Here is a 16,465-nt window from a genome sequence, read left to right as displayed (position 1 = left end):
CATGTCACAGGGTCTCAGCTGGTGGTGTGCCTCCTCGGCGAGAAGCAGAAATGCCCCATTCTTCCCTTTGGTCAAGGCCCTGATGTCTTTTCAGGTGGAAGGAGAAACAGCTAGGAAGAAGGTTCCTCCCACGATCGGAAAACTTTGCCCAAGCAACAGTCTATGCAGGGGCCCCAAAGCCAGGGGCCCGAGGGTTACACCAAGATCGAAGGCTCGGAGCTCACTCAGTGCTTTTCATCCTCCACCTCTGTGAAGCCCTGTCTGGCACAGGGGAGCACGTGCAGATGAAGCATCTCCAATCAAGGTGCCTCCCAGTGGTCTGATCTTGCTGAAGTCATGGGGCTTTGGGTCAAACTTCCATCCCCTCTTTATAACTGGCCTGCACACGTTATTTCTCCGGGTCAAAATATTTCGTATGATTCAAGAAAACCTGGCTTGCCTCGCTGTGACCTGTTCGGCTTAATCAAGAACGGAAAGAGAGTACAGAGGCAGGGAGCTTCTAAGAAGCCCGTAGTCTGCCCTCCTCTTTTCCATCTTTCTATTTTTCTATAGGTATCTTTTGCTGAGTATCAGCATTCTCAACTTTTGGGGGAGTCACAGGATATTTTGAGAGTGTAACAGAAGAGGGGGACTAGTTCCGTTCCAGACCCCCTTGCGACCCCACCGCCACGTACACTCAAACATGTGCATGAGTTCAGGGGACCACAGTCCCTGGAGATCTCATTCTTGTGCCCTCCTTCAGTCCCAGAGTCCCGAGGTCAGGACCCTCACCACAGATACCAGTTCATGTGTAGAAGCTGCAGAAATTCATCTCTGTGGATGCCATACTCTCACCAGAAAGCCCCAACCTGGATCCTAGCTAGCAACCTGCCAGCTTGTTGGACCTTTTCATCATCCTTCCCTACCTACCTCTCGTCTGACGCCAGCCATAAAAGGAAACCCCAGAGGGGAAGAGGTCCTGAAATTCAAGTTTCTGCTTGAGAACTGGTACCCAGCCTCCCTGGAGCCATCTGGTCTGATCCATCCCTGGGACTGGGCAGATGGATGCTAATTCACCGTGTTAACCCCTTTTGTGCCACTCCCCCACCCTGAGCCTTGGTGGAAAAGCCTCAGCGCACAGCCCACCCTGGCCATAACGGGCTGAGTCCTCGGCGTTGTGGAAGCTGGCCAGCAGATTCAGCAACCATGTTGATCTTGGCATCCGTTCCGGGACCCTGTGTAGAGCTACGTGCGGAAATGCCATTGCACGGGCAACCTCCCAAAGCCAGGGTCCACCGCCCCACATCTAGCCGTGCTGGTACCTTCTCATCCCAAATCCAAGGCAAGTGGGCAAGAGAGAAACCAAGTGACTCCAACAAGGAGTCCTTTTTCTTACCAACGGCCTTCACAAACTACCCTCACGCAACAGCCCAGCTACGCGATGCTTCCGGCAATCACGGCAAAACCAGGCAACCCACAGTCTGGCCCCCGCAGACACCAACACAGCTTCCAATCCATCACTACCAATAATAAGGTGTAGACAGGCGTCTCCACCAGGACCACTTAAGCACACTACCAGACAGGCCCTCCTGGAGAGCGAAGGGAGAATTAAAACCGCATCTTTTGATCAAAAGGAACCACGGTTCCCCCACGAGACCCTTGCAAATGAAAATCCCACCTTACCCTTCATTCCAAATTTGGACCGTCGACCGTACTTGTTGATCATGATGAAGAGAACCACCAACAGGACGCAGGCAAAAGCAGCAAGTCCAACAGCTATGGATACCTGGAGGGGCCAAAAGCAGACGGTTGAGAACAGTCACGGGAAACCCACATGCGCCCAAATGAAAGCGGTCCCACCGCAGGCACAGCTGCAGCCCATTCAGGACTTTGTAAAGACTTGAGTGAAGTCTTTAGAAGCAGTAATTCATGAGACGTTCAGCACATTAAAAGAAAATTAATTCCCCAACTGGATGAGAGAACATTCCATGATTCAGCCTCTCATCTGGGAGCCATCATCCGCAGTGCAAGGGCGGTTTCAGAGGGGTTTGTCTATTGTTTGTTGTCGTTTTTGTTTTTTTTTTTTTTAAGTTTATTTATTTCGAAAGAGAGAGAGGGAGAGAAAGGAGCACAAGCAAGGAAGGGGCAGAGAGAGAGGTAAAGAGAGAATCCCAAGCAGGCTCCATAATGCCCGGCCAGAATCCAAGGTGGGGCTTGAACTCATAAACCGTGAGATCATAACCTGAGCTGAAGTCCAGAGTCAGACACTTAACCGACTGAGCCACTCAGGTGCCCCTGTTTGTTATTTTAATGAACAAAAACAAAAAAAGCAAAAAACAAACAAACAAAAAACTCTGTACCTTCACACTGACATTCTTTACAGAATATTCTTATCCAGAACGTTCTAGGAGATCTGGACTCTAAAAAAGCCCCCTTTGCTCCCCTCTCCAGAGAAATCTCTGGCTCTGAGAGTCAGGCAGGGGAGGTGGGGGGCTTGAAAAACCCACCCAAGGATACGCTCTGAGCAACTTCGACTTTCGTAGGAGACTTGAGTGGCTAGCGTCCCCTTCAAATCAGGCCCATCCAGGCTCCTAACAGAGCGGGGATTTTCAAACCGTTCTCTTCGGAGCCCTAGGGCCTACAGCGGCTCCTCAAAGACTTCCTCAAACAATGACTTATTCTCATCAAACGAGGCAGGTTTCAAACACCTGAAAGGAGGTCATTCATCACAGTTTTGTTCTTTTCTCTGCTGTATACACAGGCTCCAAGCAAGGTAAAAACGAAGTCTGAAAACAACTTCCTTAGTGAACACCTTCCCCTTGATCAAAAAGTGACTCACCCCAAAAGTGTCTTCCTCCGGTTTGTGGGTCACAGTGATGGGCGTGGGGCTCACATCGTAGACTGAAAACCAAACAGAAGAGGAGGAGGAGGTTGGCTCTCACTGGTCTCAGCCACAGTCCCCGCCCGAATCTCAAGGACCCCTCAGGAGTTCCTGCTGGAGAACATCCCCTTCAAGCCAGACTCTGACTGTCGGACCTCCTCAGGCTTTGCAGGAGTCCCCAGGGACCAGGCCCCTTCGGGCTGCCTAGCTGATGCTGACAGCTCAAGGCCAAACTCTGCAAGGAATAAAGTACCCTCACTGCCATCCCCCTGCCCCCATTCCAGAACAAGCAATGTCACCTGGGCCACGTGGGCCATGAACTATTAGGTACAAAGGGGTAGAAAAAATGGTTTGGGATCCCGGCCAGGGTCTGCACTGGGTACATTTGGTGGTGATGGCAGCTGGTGCTGATGCTCGGCGACCCTCTGTTGTGGGCTCTCCTGCTCCTGTCCCGGGCTCCCCAGGGCCCCTCCTCGATCTCTCTCTCCTTACTCCTCAGCAAGACCCAGGAGGCCCGCGGCTCCAAGAACAGCCCAGTGTCCGCTCCCCTACCGCAGAGGTCAGGACAATGGCAGCTCAGGGTAAGACGCAAGAAGGTCCATCTGACCAGGAGGCACCACCTTTTCCCAGCAAAGCCTGGACGGGAAGCCAAGTGTCCATTTGTCCTCTGTCTCAAATCACCTCCTGGCCACGAAACGGCCCCAATTCAGAAATCTCTGGAGGGACATTCTGTGAGATGACAAGTCCTCTCAGACCAAGGACAAATAAAGGAATCACAGACGGTCTTCACGTCTGTGCCAAACGGTAAGGGGTGCGCTCGGTAGGACTGTCCACTATCTCAGCCCACACACAGGGCAGAAATGAGTGCCCGCTGCTCTCCCACAGGGGACAGAAGGAAAAGCAATAAATACAGGTTTCCCCACAGCCCATGAGCAAAACACCACATTCTTTTAGGATTGTCTAGTCCTAGCCCCAAACTGCTTATAAACTGAGCCTCGATAATTCCACTTGAGGACACACAAGCCTATCAGGAGAGCTGGTAAATCACTCACAAGGTGAGTCCCAGCCAGAGTCTGGGGTCCTCAGAGCAGGTGAGGAACACAGGTGTAGAGGCTCCCCGTTCTCTCCACAAGAACAGGGTTGACCAACAGGGGTCTTACCCGGGAATATGAAACCCCACATCCCTCCTTCCCATCCAGGCAGGGAGACCCACAACAGGCTCAGACCTCCGAGAACTCCCTGGGGGAAACTGAGGCCAAGAGCCCAAGAGGTGTGCACCTGGAGCTTCCTAAGAGGTATTTCTACTCTCCGGCTGACCTTCACAATTCACTCAGATGCTCTCAGCTGCCAGGGGTCTGGGGGCGGCCGTGGAATAGGAAAGAGGGCTAGGTGGATTCAATAATTACTGAAAGTATCAGAATGAATCAGTTCCAAAGCAGAAAGTAAAGCAGACTTACTAGAGACAAAGTTATCCGTGCTCTCTGCAAAAAAGACAAAGAGATAATTAACAAGTGCAATAAAAACCAGAACAGATGCACTCTAGCTTCCTAATAGCTGCGACCTCCCCCATTCGCCATGATTCCCCCGTCACCCGGCAACTGAAAACTAAACTCCTTGGCATATCCACCCCTCCTCCACACTACACAACCCCTTCAGGAGGTGGTCTTCCAAGTGGGAAGGAAGGAGAGAGAAAGCTCCCAGCTTCGAGGGAGGTGGCCCGGCCCACCTGGGGCCTATGAGACGGAAAATTAAAACGAGACACAACGTCTCACCCACGGTGCTCCGTCCTTCGGGTACCCAGAGTGCTGGGGGTGTTGGTGGTACCTCAGAGCCAAGAAGAAATGCTGCACGGGTGGGCTTCCCCGGACCTTCCCTGAAAATGCCAGCAGCTATGACCCCAAGACTGAATTCCTCAAACTGACACGTGGAGTTTATTCTGGCGGGTCCCGGAGACGTTCCTGGGAATCCCTCTATGACTCTGCCCGACCCCCGGACGAAAATGTGGTACTGGATCTTTGCCTCTAGAAATGGTTCACCTAACAGTGAAAGCTCGTCATTATTAGACATCGATTATGAGCCAGGGGCTGAGCTACATGCTCTATGTCACACATCGCTCGATCCTTACAAGCATCCCAGCAGGTGGAGAGCACTATCCCCGTTTAACAGAAACAGAAACAAGCTTACGGAGGTTAACGAAGGAACCGCATCTCACTCATCCAAGAGGGCACAGAAGGAGCTGAATTCAAATCCAAGTCTGAGCTCATAACCACTCTATCAGAGATTCTCAAATTCTAGCAGGGAATAGGACCATCTAGGGCGTGAGCACTATCTTTCTCCAATCAAAGGAATGAGGGCTTCCTGGAGAAATGCATCATTTCAGGCCTGGGTCAGAGGAAGCATAAGATGTACCTGGAATATCTCATAGTACTGGAAAGTAAGAAAGGGCTCCAAATTAATGGGGGCACTGGCAAAGAACACAGGAGCCAAGGTGAAGGAGCTTCCAATGACCAAATTTGGGACAGTTAAGCAATAATATAAATAAAGACAGTCATGGATTGTTATGGGCTGAATTATCTCCACCCAAAATCCATATGGTTGAGATCCTAATCTCCAGTTCTTCAGAACATGACTGCAAGGAGAGACAGGGTCTTTAAAGAGGTAATTAAGTTAAAATAAAGTCATTAGGGTGGAAGCTAATCCAGTACGGCTGGTGTCCTTCTAAGAGAGGATATGAGGACACAGACACACACGGAAGGAAGACCACGTAGAGATACAGAAAGAAAACACCCATCTGCGGGCGCCTGGGGGGCTCAGGCGGGTAAGTGTCCAACTTCGGCTCAGGTCATTATCTCGTGGTTCATGGGTTCAAGCCCTGCGTTGGGCTCTGTGCTGACAGCTCAGAGCCTGGGCCTGCTTCGGATCCTGTGTGTCCCTCTCTCTGTGTGTCCCTCCCCACTTCGTGCACGGTCTCTCTCAAAAATAAATAAACGTTAAAAAAAAAATTAAAGAGAAAAAAGAAGACACCTGTCTGCAAGCCAAGGAAGAGAGAGGCCTCAGACGGCATCAACCTTGTGGACACCTAACCTCCAGGCTTGGGAGGAAATAAATGTCTCTTGTTTAAGCCGTCCAGTCTGTGACACTCCCTTATGGTATAGCCCAAGCAAACTACATGCATCATAAGTCATAGGACAAAATAAATACCCATGAGTCCATACCAATATAAATAAATAACTGAATGAATGGGGAGGAAGAGAAAGCTCTTCCTTACAGTAGAATTCCACTTAATAAATACAGAAGGAATGACGGAATTAGAAAAATTACCACTGACAAATAACCACTGTTAATAACCGTTTCAGGCAAGAACCATCAATGAATGCTAAAATTAACGTGTGAACGCATGATAAGGAACAAGACATTTACAAAGTTTCAAAATATTATACTCGTTTAGTTACAAAGGGAGAAAAAAAATCACTTTGCAGGGCGCCCGGGTAGCTCAGTCGATTCATCATCTGACTTCGGCTCACGCCATGATCTCATGGTTCCTAGGTTCGAGCCCTACGTCGGGTTCCAGGTTGATCGCTCAGAGCCTGGAGCCTGCTTCGGATTCTGTGTCTCCCTCCCTACCTCTCTCTCTCTCTCTCTCTCTCTCTCTCAAATATTTAAAAAAAAAAACAACTTTGTTTAAATAATAAAAAAACCACTTTGCAGTGGAGAACCGTAGCAGACACGATGTCGACCAAGTTAATGTCACCGGTAATAAGAAGTATAGATGTGCCCTCTGATATGATGTCCTGAAAGGACACGGCATCATTTCTGTGGTGCTCGTGCCAAAAAATGCATTAACCCATATTGAATTGTGAGACGAGAGCAGACAAACCCAAACTGTGGGGAAGCCCACAAAATAACCAGTGAGTATTCTTCAAGAGTGTCCAGCTCAGGAAAGACAAAGGCAGACTGAGGAACCTAGAGACTGAAAGAGAGTAAGGTGACGTAGCATTACGTGCAGTGTTATGACCCTGCTTTGGGTCCTAGAGAAAAACGGACACCAGTGGACAAAAATAAAGAATAAAGTCTGTAGATGGGATAGCAGTGTCGGTGTTAATATCCTGCGTCTGCACATGGGATTGTGTTTATGTAAGATGCTAACATTTGGGGAAGCTGGGCGAGGGGTACAAGGAGGTTCTTTGCACTGTTTTGTTACTTTTGGGGGTAAATCTTAAACTGTTTCAAAATGAAGAGTTAAAAGTCTTAAAAAATTTTTTTTCCAAAAAATATATATTTTTTTAATAGACCTAGATTATCGGTCCTCACCCCAGAGATTCTGAGTCAGGAAGTTTGGGGAAGGTCTTGCCAATTTGCATTTCTACCAACTTTTCAGATGATTCTGATGCTGCTGGTCCCTCTGAGAACCACTGCATTATATTACATCTACTCCTGCCACAAGCCTACCACACCCTGAAAAATAAGAACAACTCATTCACTTATTCATTCATTCATTCACTGGCTAAGTCCTCACCGTCATTATAATTATGGCTCAACTCTTCTTCTCTACCTGTGGAGAAAGTGATGCTTTCTGCGAAGGAGTCTAGAGAAAGTCCTATTTATAGTGAATGTACCATTAACAGATGGCTTGCATTATCACCAATAGCGAAACCATAGAAAGAGCCCGAATGTCCATCGACTGATGAATGGATAAAGACGATGTGGTATGGCTGTCACTCAGCCATCAAAAAGAATGAAATCTTACCATTTGCAGTGACATGGATGGAGCTAGAAATATATTATGCTAAGCGAAATAAGTCAATCAAAGAAAGACAAACGCCATATGATTTCACTCATATGTGGGATTTAAGAAACAAAACAGATGAGCACATGGGAAGGAGGGAAAGAGAACAGAGCAAAGCAAACCACAAGAGACTGTTACTGACAAAGAACAAGCTGAGGGCCGATGGAGGGAGGTGGGTGGGGGGTGGGCTGGGCAGGTGATGGGGATTAAGGGAGGCACTTGTGATGAGCACTGGGTGTTGTATTTAAGTGATAAGTCACTGATTTCTACTCTGGAAACCAATATTGCACTGTACGTTAACTAACTAGAACTTAAATTAATTTAACTTAAATTAAATTAACATACATATATGTATGATACGTATAACATATATGTTGCATATACATATGATTAATATATATATTATATATACATATGAAAATAAATGGCCTGTCTGTTGTCCATTTTGCACCATTTGAGGCAGACCAAGGGAGCTTTCTCCAAATTCCTGAGCCTGCCCATCATGCTACCACCTTTTCTGAATTGCACATAACCAAATGCCTGATTTGTGGGAAGGATGGAGGAGAAGGGGTTCTACCCTTGGTTTCAGAGCCCGAGGAAAGAGAGGTGCCAGATCAATCCATAATTAACACCGATCTGCTTATTTCTCACAAGCCTCCCATTTATTAGAGAATAGTCTCAGGTCAGCCAAATGTTTTGGCCACATCTGTGAACCCCGAAATCTCCCAATCAGCCTCCGTGCTTAGCTCCCTTGCTGGAGCCTAGGAACATTCTCCCATCCAGGAAGCACGTGAGCCTCAGAACAGGGAGACTTCATGGGTCTGCTCTAACCTGGAATTTTGCACTGGAAGAGGACAGCTGTACCAGGAGTGGTCCTCACCTCTGACCCCACCAGCAGCCGGGGAGATGACCGGACCCGTATGCCACAGCGCTGTCTGACAGTGACTGCGGTGGGCATGGGCATGTGTGCAATGCTCCCCCAGTCCCAGACTGCACCCCTCCAGTCCCAAATCGCGTCAAGAAGAGCCTTGCAGGGAAAGCCGACAAGGCCCAAAGAAGGGAGAAGGGAGGCAGCAGCCTGCGTCCAGACAAAGAGCCGGACGGAGACTTGTTGGTGAGAACAGATGCCCCAGCTTCAGCTGGAAGAAGGGAAGCCACGCCACAGCACCCGCTCTCACCGCGCATCCCGCACAGGAGCCCCGTCCCAGCAGCCCTGCACTCAGCTGCCAGGGACTCAAACACGGGGAGGAACACCTCCTTCCCGCTCCCCTGCCCCCCGCCCCTGGACCGGGCACCAGCAGCCTGTGACCACGTGCTGGTCTCCACAAGTTCCTCAGGGCAAGGAAACCAGCCTGGACAGAGGCTGAGAGCTCGAGGGCAATGATTTCTCCCTTTGTTTGTACCCAGCGTCCCGGGGGAATTCTGCTTCTGCTGTTGTAAAAATCTCAGTGAAGGAACTGGACTTCCCGGCCAAGTAAAAAATGAGAATTTAAGAGCTATGGCAGCTCACTTATTCCTAAATATTCTGTCAAGGGTTCTCAGATGTTTGTTGTACGTGTGCAGGAAAACACATGCACACACACACACACGCACACACACACCCCTTAACAACATTCCTCCTTCTATCACATCTAAGGATCTCCAACTTCACATTCTCTCCCAGACTACAGCCCACCCTGCTGTCACCCCCAGCCTCTCCTGGCCCTCCGCTCTGGACACGTGAATCCCTGATTTTTCCTGGCTTCCCACTCCTATGCCCTGATCCCCTCTGGTACCCCCTCTAAGGTCCTAGAACCTCAAAGAGGACTGAGCTCCATGCTTCCTGAACCATCCTCTCTAACCAACCCTTCCAGGGACCTCCTTCACCAAAGGCTGGATGCCATGCTGAATATTCTAGTGCTTCTCTCTGTTCAGCATGGACAGTTTGGACACACACACACACACACACACACACACACACAACTTTTCCAGAACATTTTTGTTTTAATGTCCTACTGAGAAAATCCTTACTGATGGAACCCTCCGCATTTCCAGAATGTCCCATTAAATATATTCATTCCAATCAAATCTCTCCCGTGGTCTCAGGACCATGAGGAGTCAGGAAAGGAGACCCTCACCTTTAGATCTTGTTTTGCCCCCAACATAGATCCCCTTGTCAGGTGCCCTTGTGGGTTTTCAAAAAAAAATTAAAACAAACGGTACTCTGGGCTTACTCTGTGCCAAGCACGGTTGTCAGTACTGGAGGTGGATGAATCCACCATGGGCGAGCTAATCTTCACCACCGCCTTCGAGATAGAGGCAGGGGGCGGAGTAATTTGCCTGAGATCACAGAGCTGATGAGCGATTTAGATTCCTAAATTCATCGCATCCCTCCACATCCCAAGAATCCCGGTTTAAGAGCTAACAGCTGTTGTTGAGCCCCCTTGGCACTCGTCACTGCGTTTCCTCCTCAGGGCAACTTAGGCAGGGAGCTGTTGTTCTTGTGCCCATCCTACAGATGAAGAAGCAGAGGCAGGGTAGTGATCGTCCTTCGTGACACGCCAATCACGTACCAAGCGCCAACCCCGTCCTCGGAGCACAGGGCCGCCTGTCTGGCAGGCTCGCAGAAGGGATTTGCACCTCGGTCTGTCTGATTTCAGAACCCTCGCTCTTAATCTCCATGCTCTGCTTGCCCGAGAGCGAGAGAGGACCACCTGTGATAAACATAAGTGGGACGTCCCAACACCCTCGTGGCAAAAGAGAAGAGCAGGAATCCACAGACAGCCTTCCAGCCAGGGCTCGGCGGGTACGAGGCGGACTGCCTGCTCCTCCAGGTAATTTACTCTCCCGAACGTTTTAGACGTTTTGACGTTGGCCCATCTTTTCCCTGTCACTGCCTTTTCATCATGCGTTGATTCCTTCAGATTCATAAAGCAAGCAGACTTCCGCACAGGGTGGCCCTGGCAGGGTGCACGTGGCTCTGAGGAAGTCCCTGCGGGTGGGCGGTTTCCCCTCGGGCCTCCCTGTGACTCTCCTCTCACGCCCACCGAACACCACCAAGGCAGCGGATTACAAACGAGGGAGCACCAAGTCGCCCGGGGGCTTGTTAAAGTGTGGAGCTCTGGACCCCACCCCAGGGCTTCTGATTCAGCAGGTCCGAGTGGGGCTCAAGGATCTGGTTCTAACACCAGGTGATGGTGACGCTGCTGGTCCGGGGACCCCTCTTTAAGAACCACTGACCTAAGGAGAGTTGATAAGGTGGCAAGGGTCTCCAGAGACCATGAGATGGGGATGCTGTGTCTCTTGGGGACAGAAAAGGGTGTCTGTAAGGCTGGGAGGATACAGAGAACGGCTCTCAGGGCAGCCTCTGTGGGGAGGAGCCCAGAGTGACTCACCCTCCCTCCTGAGTATTCGAGGGCTCCCTGCTCTCTCCAGGCCCCAGGAGCTTCCCTTTGGAAACATGCTGCCTCAGGGGACTTCATTCCTTGCCCATCAGGGAGCGCACAGTCTCCTCTTTAAAAACTAGAATTCATTCTCTCATCACTAGGCAGACAGAGGCAGGGCAAAAGGGCCTCTCTAGCCCCTCACACCAGCAAGGCCTGGCCTGACTATGTGCCCCTAAGAGCAAAGTATCTCTGCAGCTAAAAGCTGCTGCTTCCACAGTGCCCCCGGGACTCTTCCAGCTCCCAAAGCAGGGATGGCGTGGCCCACGGTGGGAAAAGTCCTGAAGCTTTCGGCTGGGCATGCTGGGGGCGGTGCTGGAAATGCCGGACCAAACAGGAATGCCAGGGTCTTAAACACCAGAGCGTTCTAGACCCTCTCCTGAGCGACCGTGCACCACCCTCCTCCCCCCGGGCCTCAGTGGCAAGAACGTGGCCTCCCAAGCAGCCTCATTCTCCGGAGTTTCCCTGTTGGAGCGTCCCGTTGGGTTCTCCTTGCACTGAGATATACAGGATCTCCTGGAGCTGCGGCCTCTGTTATGTGTGGGCTCTGAAGTCACCTGCACGTAAGCAGATGTGGCACAGTGCTGGCTCTGGCTGCCCCGTGTGTGAGGGGGGGCGGGGCGAGGGGGGGTGTGCACGCGCACCTGAGACCAGTCTTCACGCTCCCCTTAACCTCAGCAGAACCCCTGAGATCTGGAGACTGAAGGTCATCCAGCCTGTTCCCAGCAGAAATCACCAAGGTCATCAAAGATCCCGGGTTTCGCTGACGGAAAGCCATCAACTGCTGAACCCACCAAGAGAGGCTACCCACATGTGCACTAAACTCTTTGGGTGTTTTCTGCTCCTCCGACTTAGGAAGGTATTCGAAATACTGTAGCCCAGGCAGAGAAAGACAGAGTCACCTCCCAAACAGTCAAACCAACAAAGTTCCTTCAGTACTCAAAGGTCCACTTAGCATTAGCACCACCGCTGGCTGATGACCTCAGGTACCACACCCCCCACACCCCCACCCCACTAGCTCACCACAGAACGGGAGAGAAAGCTCAGAGCTGGAAGCCTACACTCTCGCCAAGCCTTGCTACTAACCAGCAAGTAGAAGGAGGTTCAGTGCACCCATCTGTTAAATGTGGGGTTGAACGGGACAGACCCTGAAACCACTGCAATAGAAGGTCGTCGAACCATCATTAGGTGCCAAAGCCTGTGGCACACGCTTTGCACACCTTAAGTCATTTAAGAGGCCTGCGATTCTTACAGGAGTGGTATCGTCATGCCCATTGCACAGATGAAGGAACTGAGGCTCAGAAAAGCAAACCATCACGCCCAGAATTTCACAACCCGTAAAGGGCTGGGTCGAGAGTCTCCGTCTTTCTTGTCTAGCTCTCAGTCCCTCTCTCTACCATAAAGGGGCACGCCCATATGCACACAGCTGCACACTCCCGAGAGGGTCTGGCTTTTCACTGCGACGCCTGATGAAAAACAACAGCTTTACCTGATTTACTCAAAATGCTGGTGGGGGCTGAACACGCCCCCGGGTGAGTCCGTGACCCGAGGTGGCGGTATGGAGGCTGACTCTGTGCCTTCTCTCTACCACTGCCCCGCCCCGCATGCTCCCCGGAAGGAATCCGAGCACCGGAAGGCCGCGCCGCCCTCACCTGGGAAGGGCTCCTTGAGGAAGTGGCCGTTGATGGTCTGGTTGGCCGTGCCCAGCGGGTTTTTGGCGATAAGGGTGTAGTTGCCGTTGTTGTAGTGGGTGGGCTTGTTGAAGAGCAGGCAGCCCTCGGACACCTCGCCCTCCTGGTAGTACTCCACGTGGGTGATCTTGGACTCACGCAGCGGCTGCCCGTTGTGCAGCCAGTGCAGCGTGGGCGGTGGGTTGCCACGCACCACGAACTCGATGCAGTGCTCCAGGCGCAGCTCGGGCTCCTCCAGGCTCACCACGCGCGGAGGGTCTGCGGGGGATACGCCAGCTGACTCCCAGGACTCAGAGTCTCCCGCGTCCCAAGGCAGCCTTCCAGAAACTGGGGTGGGAATCCCAGTTCTTCCCCGGCCAGCTCTGAAAAGACTGGGGGGACAAGCGGTTTCCCCACCACCGTCCCCAAGGAGGGGGAAGGGATGGCCGTCTTTACCCGAGCCTCCCGGGTCCAGCGCACCTGGAGGGCTCCTTCCCATGACCTTCTAGGGGGTAACAGAAGGCAGACTTGGGTCAACCGTGGGGTATTCTGAAACATAGATGAGGTGGAAGCATGCCACCTCCTGGGGGACAGGGACAGCCTTTCTGGAGTTACCAGCCCAGGACTAACTCCTCGAACACCTGCCCCGCCTCCCACGCTGCCATCACCTTGGTACACAGCACAGCCACCCCCTTAACGGCAGCCACTCACAGTGCACGGTGAGGGCGACGCTGGCATTGCTCATGCCCACCACGTTCTCCGCGATGCACGTCAGGGTGAAGCCGTTGTCCTCACTTGTCACGTTCACCAGCGTCAGGTTGATGGCGTGCACATTGGTCCAGTTCAGATTGGTCTGAAACCCCGACAAAAAGAAGGAATCGGTTTCTACAAAGTGACTCCCCACCCAACTCCCAAGCACCTTCAGGAATCAAAAAGAAAGCAGTGCAGCAAGTGAAGGAGGCGTTTCCTGCTGCTGTGCGCACCAAGGGCCAGGCTCTCTACAGCCAAGAGCTCAGGAAACCCTCCCATTTACCCTAGAAGGTGAATGGTAGCCTACACCCATTTTACAGATGAGAAAACTAAGGTACAGAGAAACTTACTGGCATGTTTAAGATCAAGCTGGCAAGAAAAGACTGCAGCTGGGTGAAAATGAAGTCTGCACGAACTCTCCTTCCCCTTCCTTATCCTCCCATGCCCTGCTTCTATTCATGATCTAGCTCATTTAGACTAGGGCGAGGGCTCCCTCCCCAACCTCCCGATGGGGCCGGAGCCTCGGACGCCTACCTGGTGGGTGTTGATGGACTGCAGGCCAGTGACTATCCAGTCTACGTCAGGCAGCGGTGATCCAGAGCCATTACAAGTGATGACGGCATTGTCACCCTCTCGTACGGTCAGGTTGACGTGGCTCACGCTGATCTCGGGAAGGTCTGGGAGGGAGGACAGGATGAGGGGAAAGGTAAGCGAACACTTAACACCAAAACTTCGTCCCTGGTCTGGATGCTGGCACTTTTGGCACCAGCTGCTGGAGCTCCAGGAAGGCCACAAGTCCCTGCACCTCCTGGGCAGATGTCAGACCTCGTGGGTGGGGGTGGGGCAGCTCCAGCAATGACGTCAAACGGCATCTTCCACTTTGGGCACTGCTTGTCAAGCTTTAGTCTGCTTCGGACTCCCACAAGGAGTCTGCTAGGAATTCAGATTCCCGAGACCCATCCTGAGACATTCTGGGATCTTGTAAGTCTGTGGAGCCCGGGAACCTGCTTTTCTGAAGTACCTGAGATTCTCCTGATACAGAAAGGTCCAGAAACCATACTTTGAGACATACTCCTCCGGGTCTGGTTGACAAGCTGGTCAACTGTGGTCCACTGACAAGGGACACCCTTAACCCCGGTCTTCATTCCTGAAACCAGCCTTCTCACGCCTGGCTCACGAAGGAACAGGAATCACCAAGGAGGTAAACGGTAAGCTAGACCTGCACCCCGTGCAGAGTTCAAGGCCGGTGGGGGAAAGGCCCTGGCTCTCCAGGCTACCGCGCAGGGCCGTGTCTGGGGTGTGAGGGATGCCTCCCCGGAGCGCGGTGCCAGGCGGCTCACTCACCACACTGGCTGATGTTCATGCGGAAGAGGGGCAGCTGGGAGCCGTCCGCGTTGATGCAGTAGAGGTGCTGGCTGCTGAGCTTGGCCTCCCCCTGCTCCTGCCACAGCTGCATCCAGCGGATGTCACAGCTGCAGTTGAAGAAGTTCTGCTCCAATCTCCTGTGGGCAAGACGACAGGGGAAGGGACCTCCTGAACCGAAGATGGCCCAGCTCCCTCCCCGGGGCTGCGAGGGAGGCCCCCACCTGCTCTTCAGGGACGAAGCAGAGGAGGGGTTTAGCCAGCTCTCGAGAAAAATTAAAAAATACTTACAAGTCCATGAATTTATCTAGTTTTTAAACTAATAAACTCGTCTGAAAAACAGAAATCCACTCCACTTAACCTACCTTGGCAACGAGACCCTTTTAAATATGTCAGCTTGGGATGCTCCTGTTCTCAAAACGCCTCCAGCGGCTTCCCATCTCATTGAAAGTCAAAGTCAAAGGTCCACGGGGTACGCACTGCTCTCCATCACCTCTCTGATCCCATCTCCTACCTCACGCTCCTTTCCTCTTCTTCAGTCACACTGACCTTGCTGTCTGACAAGGTCACTAGCATGACCAGCCTGCTCTTGCCTCGGGGCCTTTGCACATGTTGTCCCTTCTACCTGCAGAGTTCTAACCCATAACGTATCTGCTAGATTGGCTCTCTCACTTCATTAAACAATCATATGGCCTCCTCTGATCACTTCTACAGGTAAGCTACTGCTAACCCCTGCCCTCACACTGTCCAGTCCTCCCCTCCCCCAACTATTCTCTTCTTTTGAGGATTTGTCACTGCCTAGCATTACTTTGAAAAATTATTTGCTTGTTTATCACCTGTCTCACCAAACAAAAATTAACCTCCATGGAAGTCAGAGACATTGCCTATTTGGTTCATTGCTGTATCACCAGTACCTATAACTGAGCTTGGCAAATAAATACCCATTGAATGAACAAAAGAAGGGAAGGGGAGGGAGGGAAGGAAGGAAGGAGGAAGGAAAGGGTTACTCTCCCTGGGGAGTAAGTAGTTAGCTATTTCTAAGATATGCTCAAAGCCCATCCTGGGACCAGCTTTATTCTTTCATAAATTCAACAAAATCCTTACTAAGCACCTGTTCCATGCTTGGCTGTGGGCTGAGTGCTGTTGATACAGAGGTGAAGAAGACAGTCTCTGTTCTCCAGTGGCACTCAGCTTAGTAAAGAAGAGCGTCTGACGGGGAAAGAGTCAAGTTCAAGGCCTTCCTTCTCCACTGACTTTCCATGTGACTTAGAGCAAGTCCCCGCCCCTCTAAATGGAGTTATCTCATTAGGGGGACAATGAATGGCTTTCACTGATATAAGACTCTTCAAGTAAAGGGCATCTGATAAATCTGAATGCCTGGATCGGTAAGAGGGATGTGATTCTCTTTCTGGACCAGTAAGAAGATAAATCCGCTGGTGCCCAGACAGAAGGGCTCTTGGGTAACCAGGATATTTTGGACAAGTGGCAGAATACCGAAGTAATTAAGCATGCATCCAAACTGATCAGCTTTCAGGAAGAAGTGAGGCCCCGGGGGAGGAATCCGTGTTTCCCAGCCAGTGGGACACCACAGGTAGAACGTGGCAACACCTTTGCA

At 51.4% G+C, this 16,465-nt stretch overlaps 1 protein-coding gene across 6 annotated transcripts in view; it reads right to left on the bottom strand.

Annotated features, from left to right (window-relative positions):
• Nucleotides 1-16,465, bottom strand: part of NTRK3 (neurotrophic receptor tyrosine kinase 3) — a 395,937-nt gene that overhangs the window by 258,997 nt on the left and 120,475 nt on the right. For all 6 annotated transcript variants that reach the window (XM_060617703.3, XM_060617697.3, XM_060617698.3 and 3 more), the window contains exons 5-11: nucleotides 14,833-14,990; nucleotides 14,023-14,165; nucleotides 13,450-13,591; nucleotides 12,721-13,017; nucleotides 4,318-4,341; nucleotides 2,819-2,880; nucleotides 1,663-1,765 (exon numbers count right to left, since the gene is read on the bottom strand). In XM_060617703.3, coding sequence (XP_060473686.1) covers nucleotides 1,663-1,765; nucleotides 2,819-2,880; nucleotides 4,318-4,341; nucleotides 12,721-13,017; nucleotides 13,450-13,591; nucleotides 14,023-14,165; nucleotides 14,833-14,990 — 929 coding nt within the window. The remainder of the gene's footprint in view (nucleotides 1-1,662; nucleotides 1,766-2,818; nucleotides 2,881-4,317; nucleotides 4,342-12,720; nucleotides 13,018-13,449; nucleotides 13,592-14,022; nucleotides 14,166-14,832; nucleotides 14,991-16,465) is intronic.

The sequence above is a fragment of the Panthera onca genome, chromosome B3, assembly GCF_046562875.1.
Source record: "Panthera onca isolate mPanOnc1 chromosome B3, mPanOnc1 haplotype 2, whole genome shotgun sequence".
NCBI classification, from domain to species: Eukaryota; Metazoa; Chordata; class Mammalia; order Carnivora; family Felidae; genus Panthera; species Panthera onca.
Note: the sequence above shows the minus strand (reverse complement) of the source record. Positions and strands in the feature narration are given on the sequence as shown.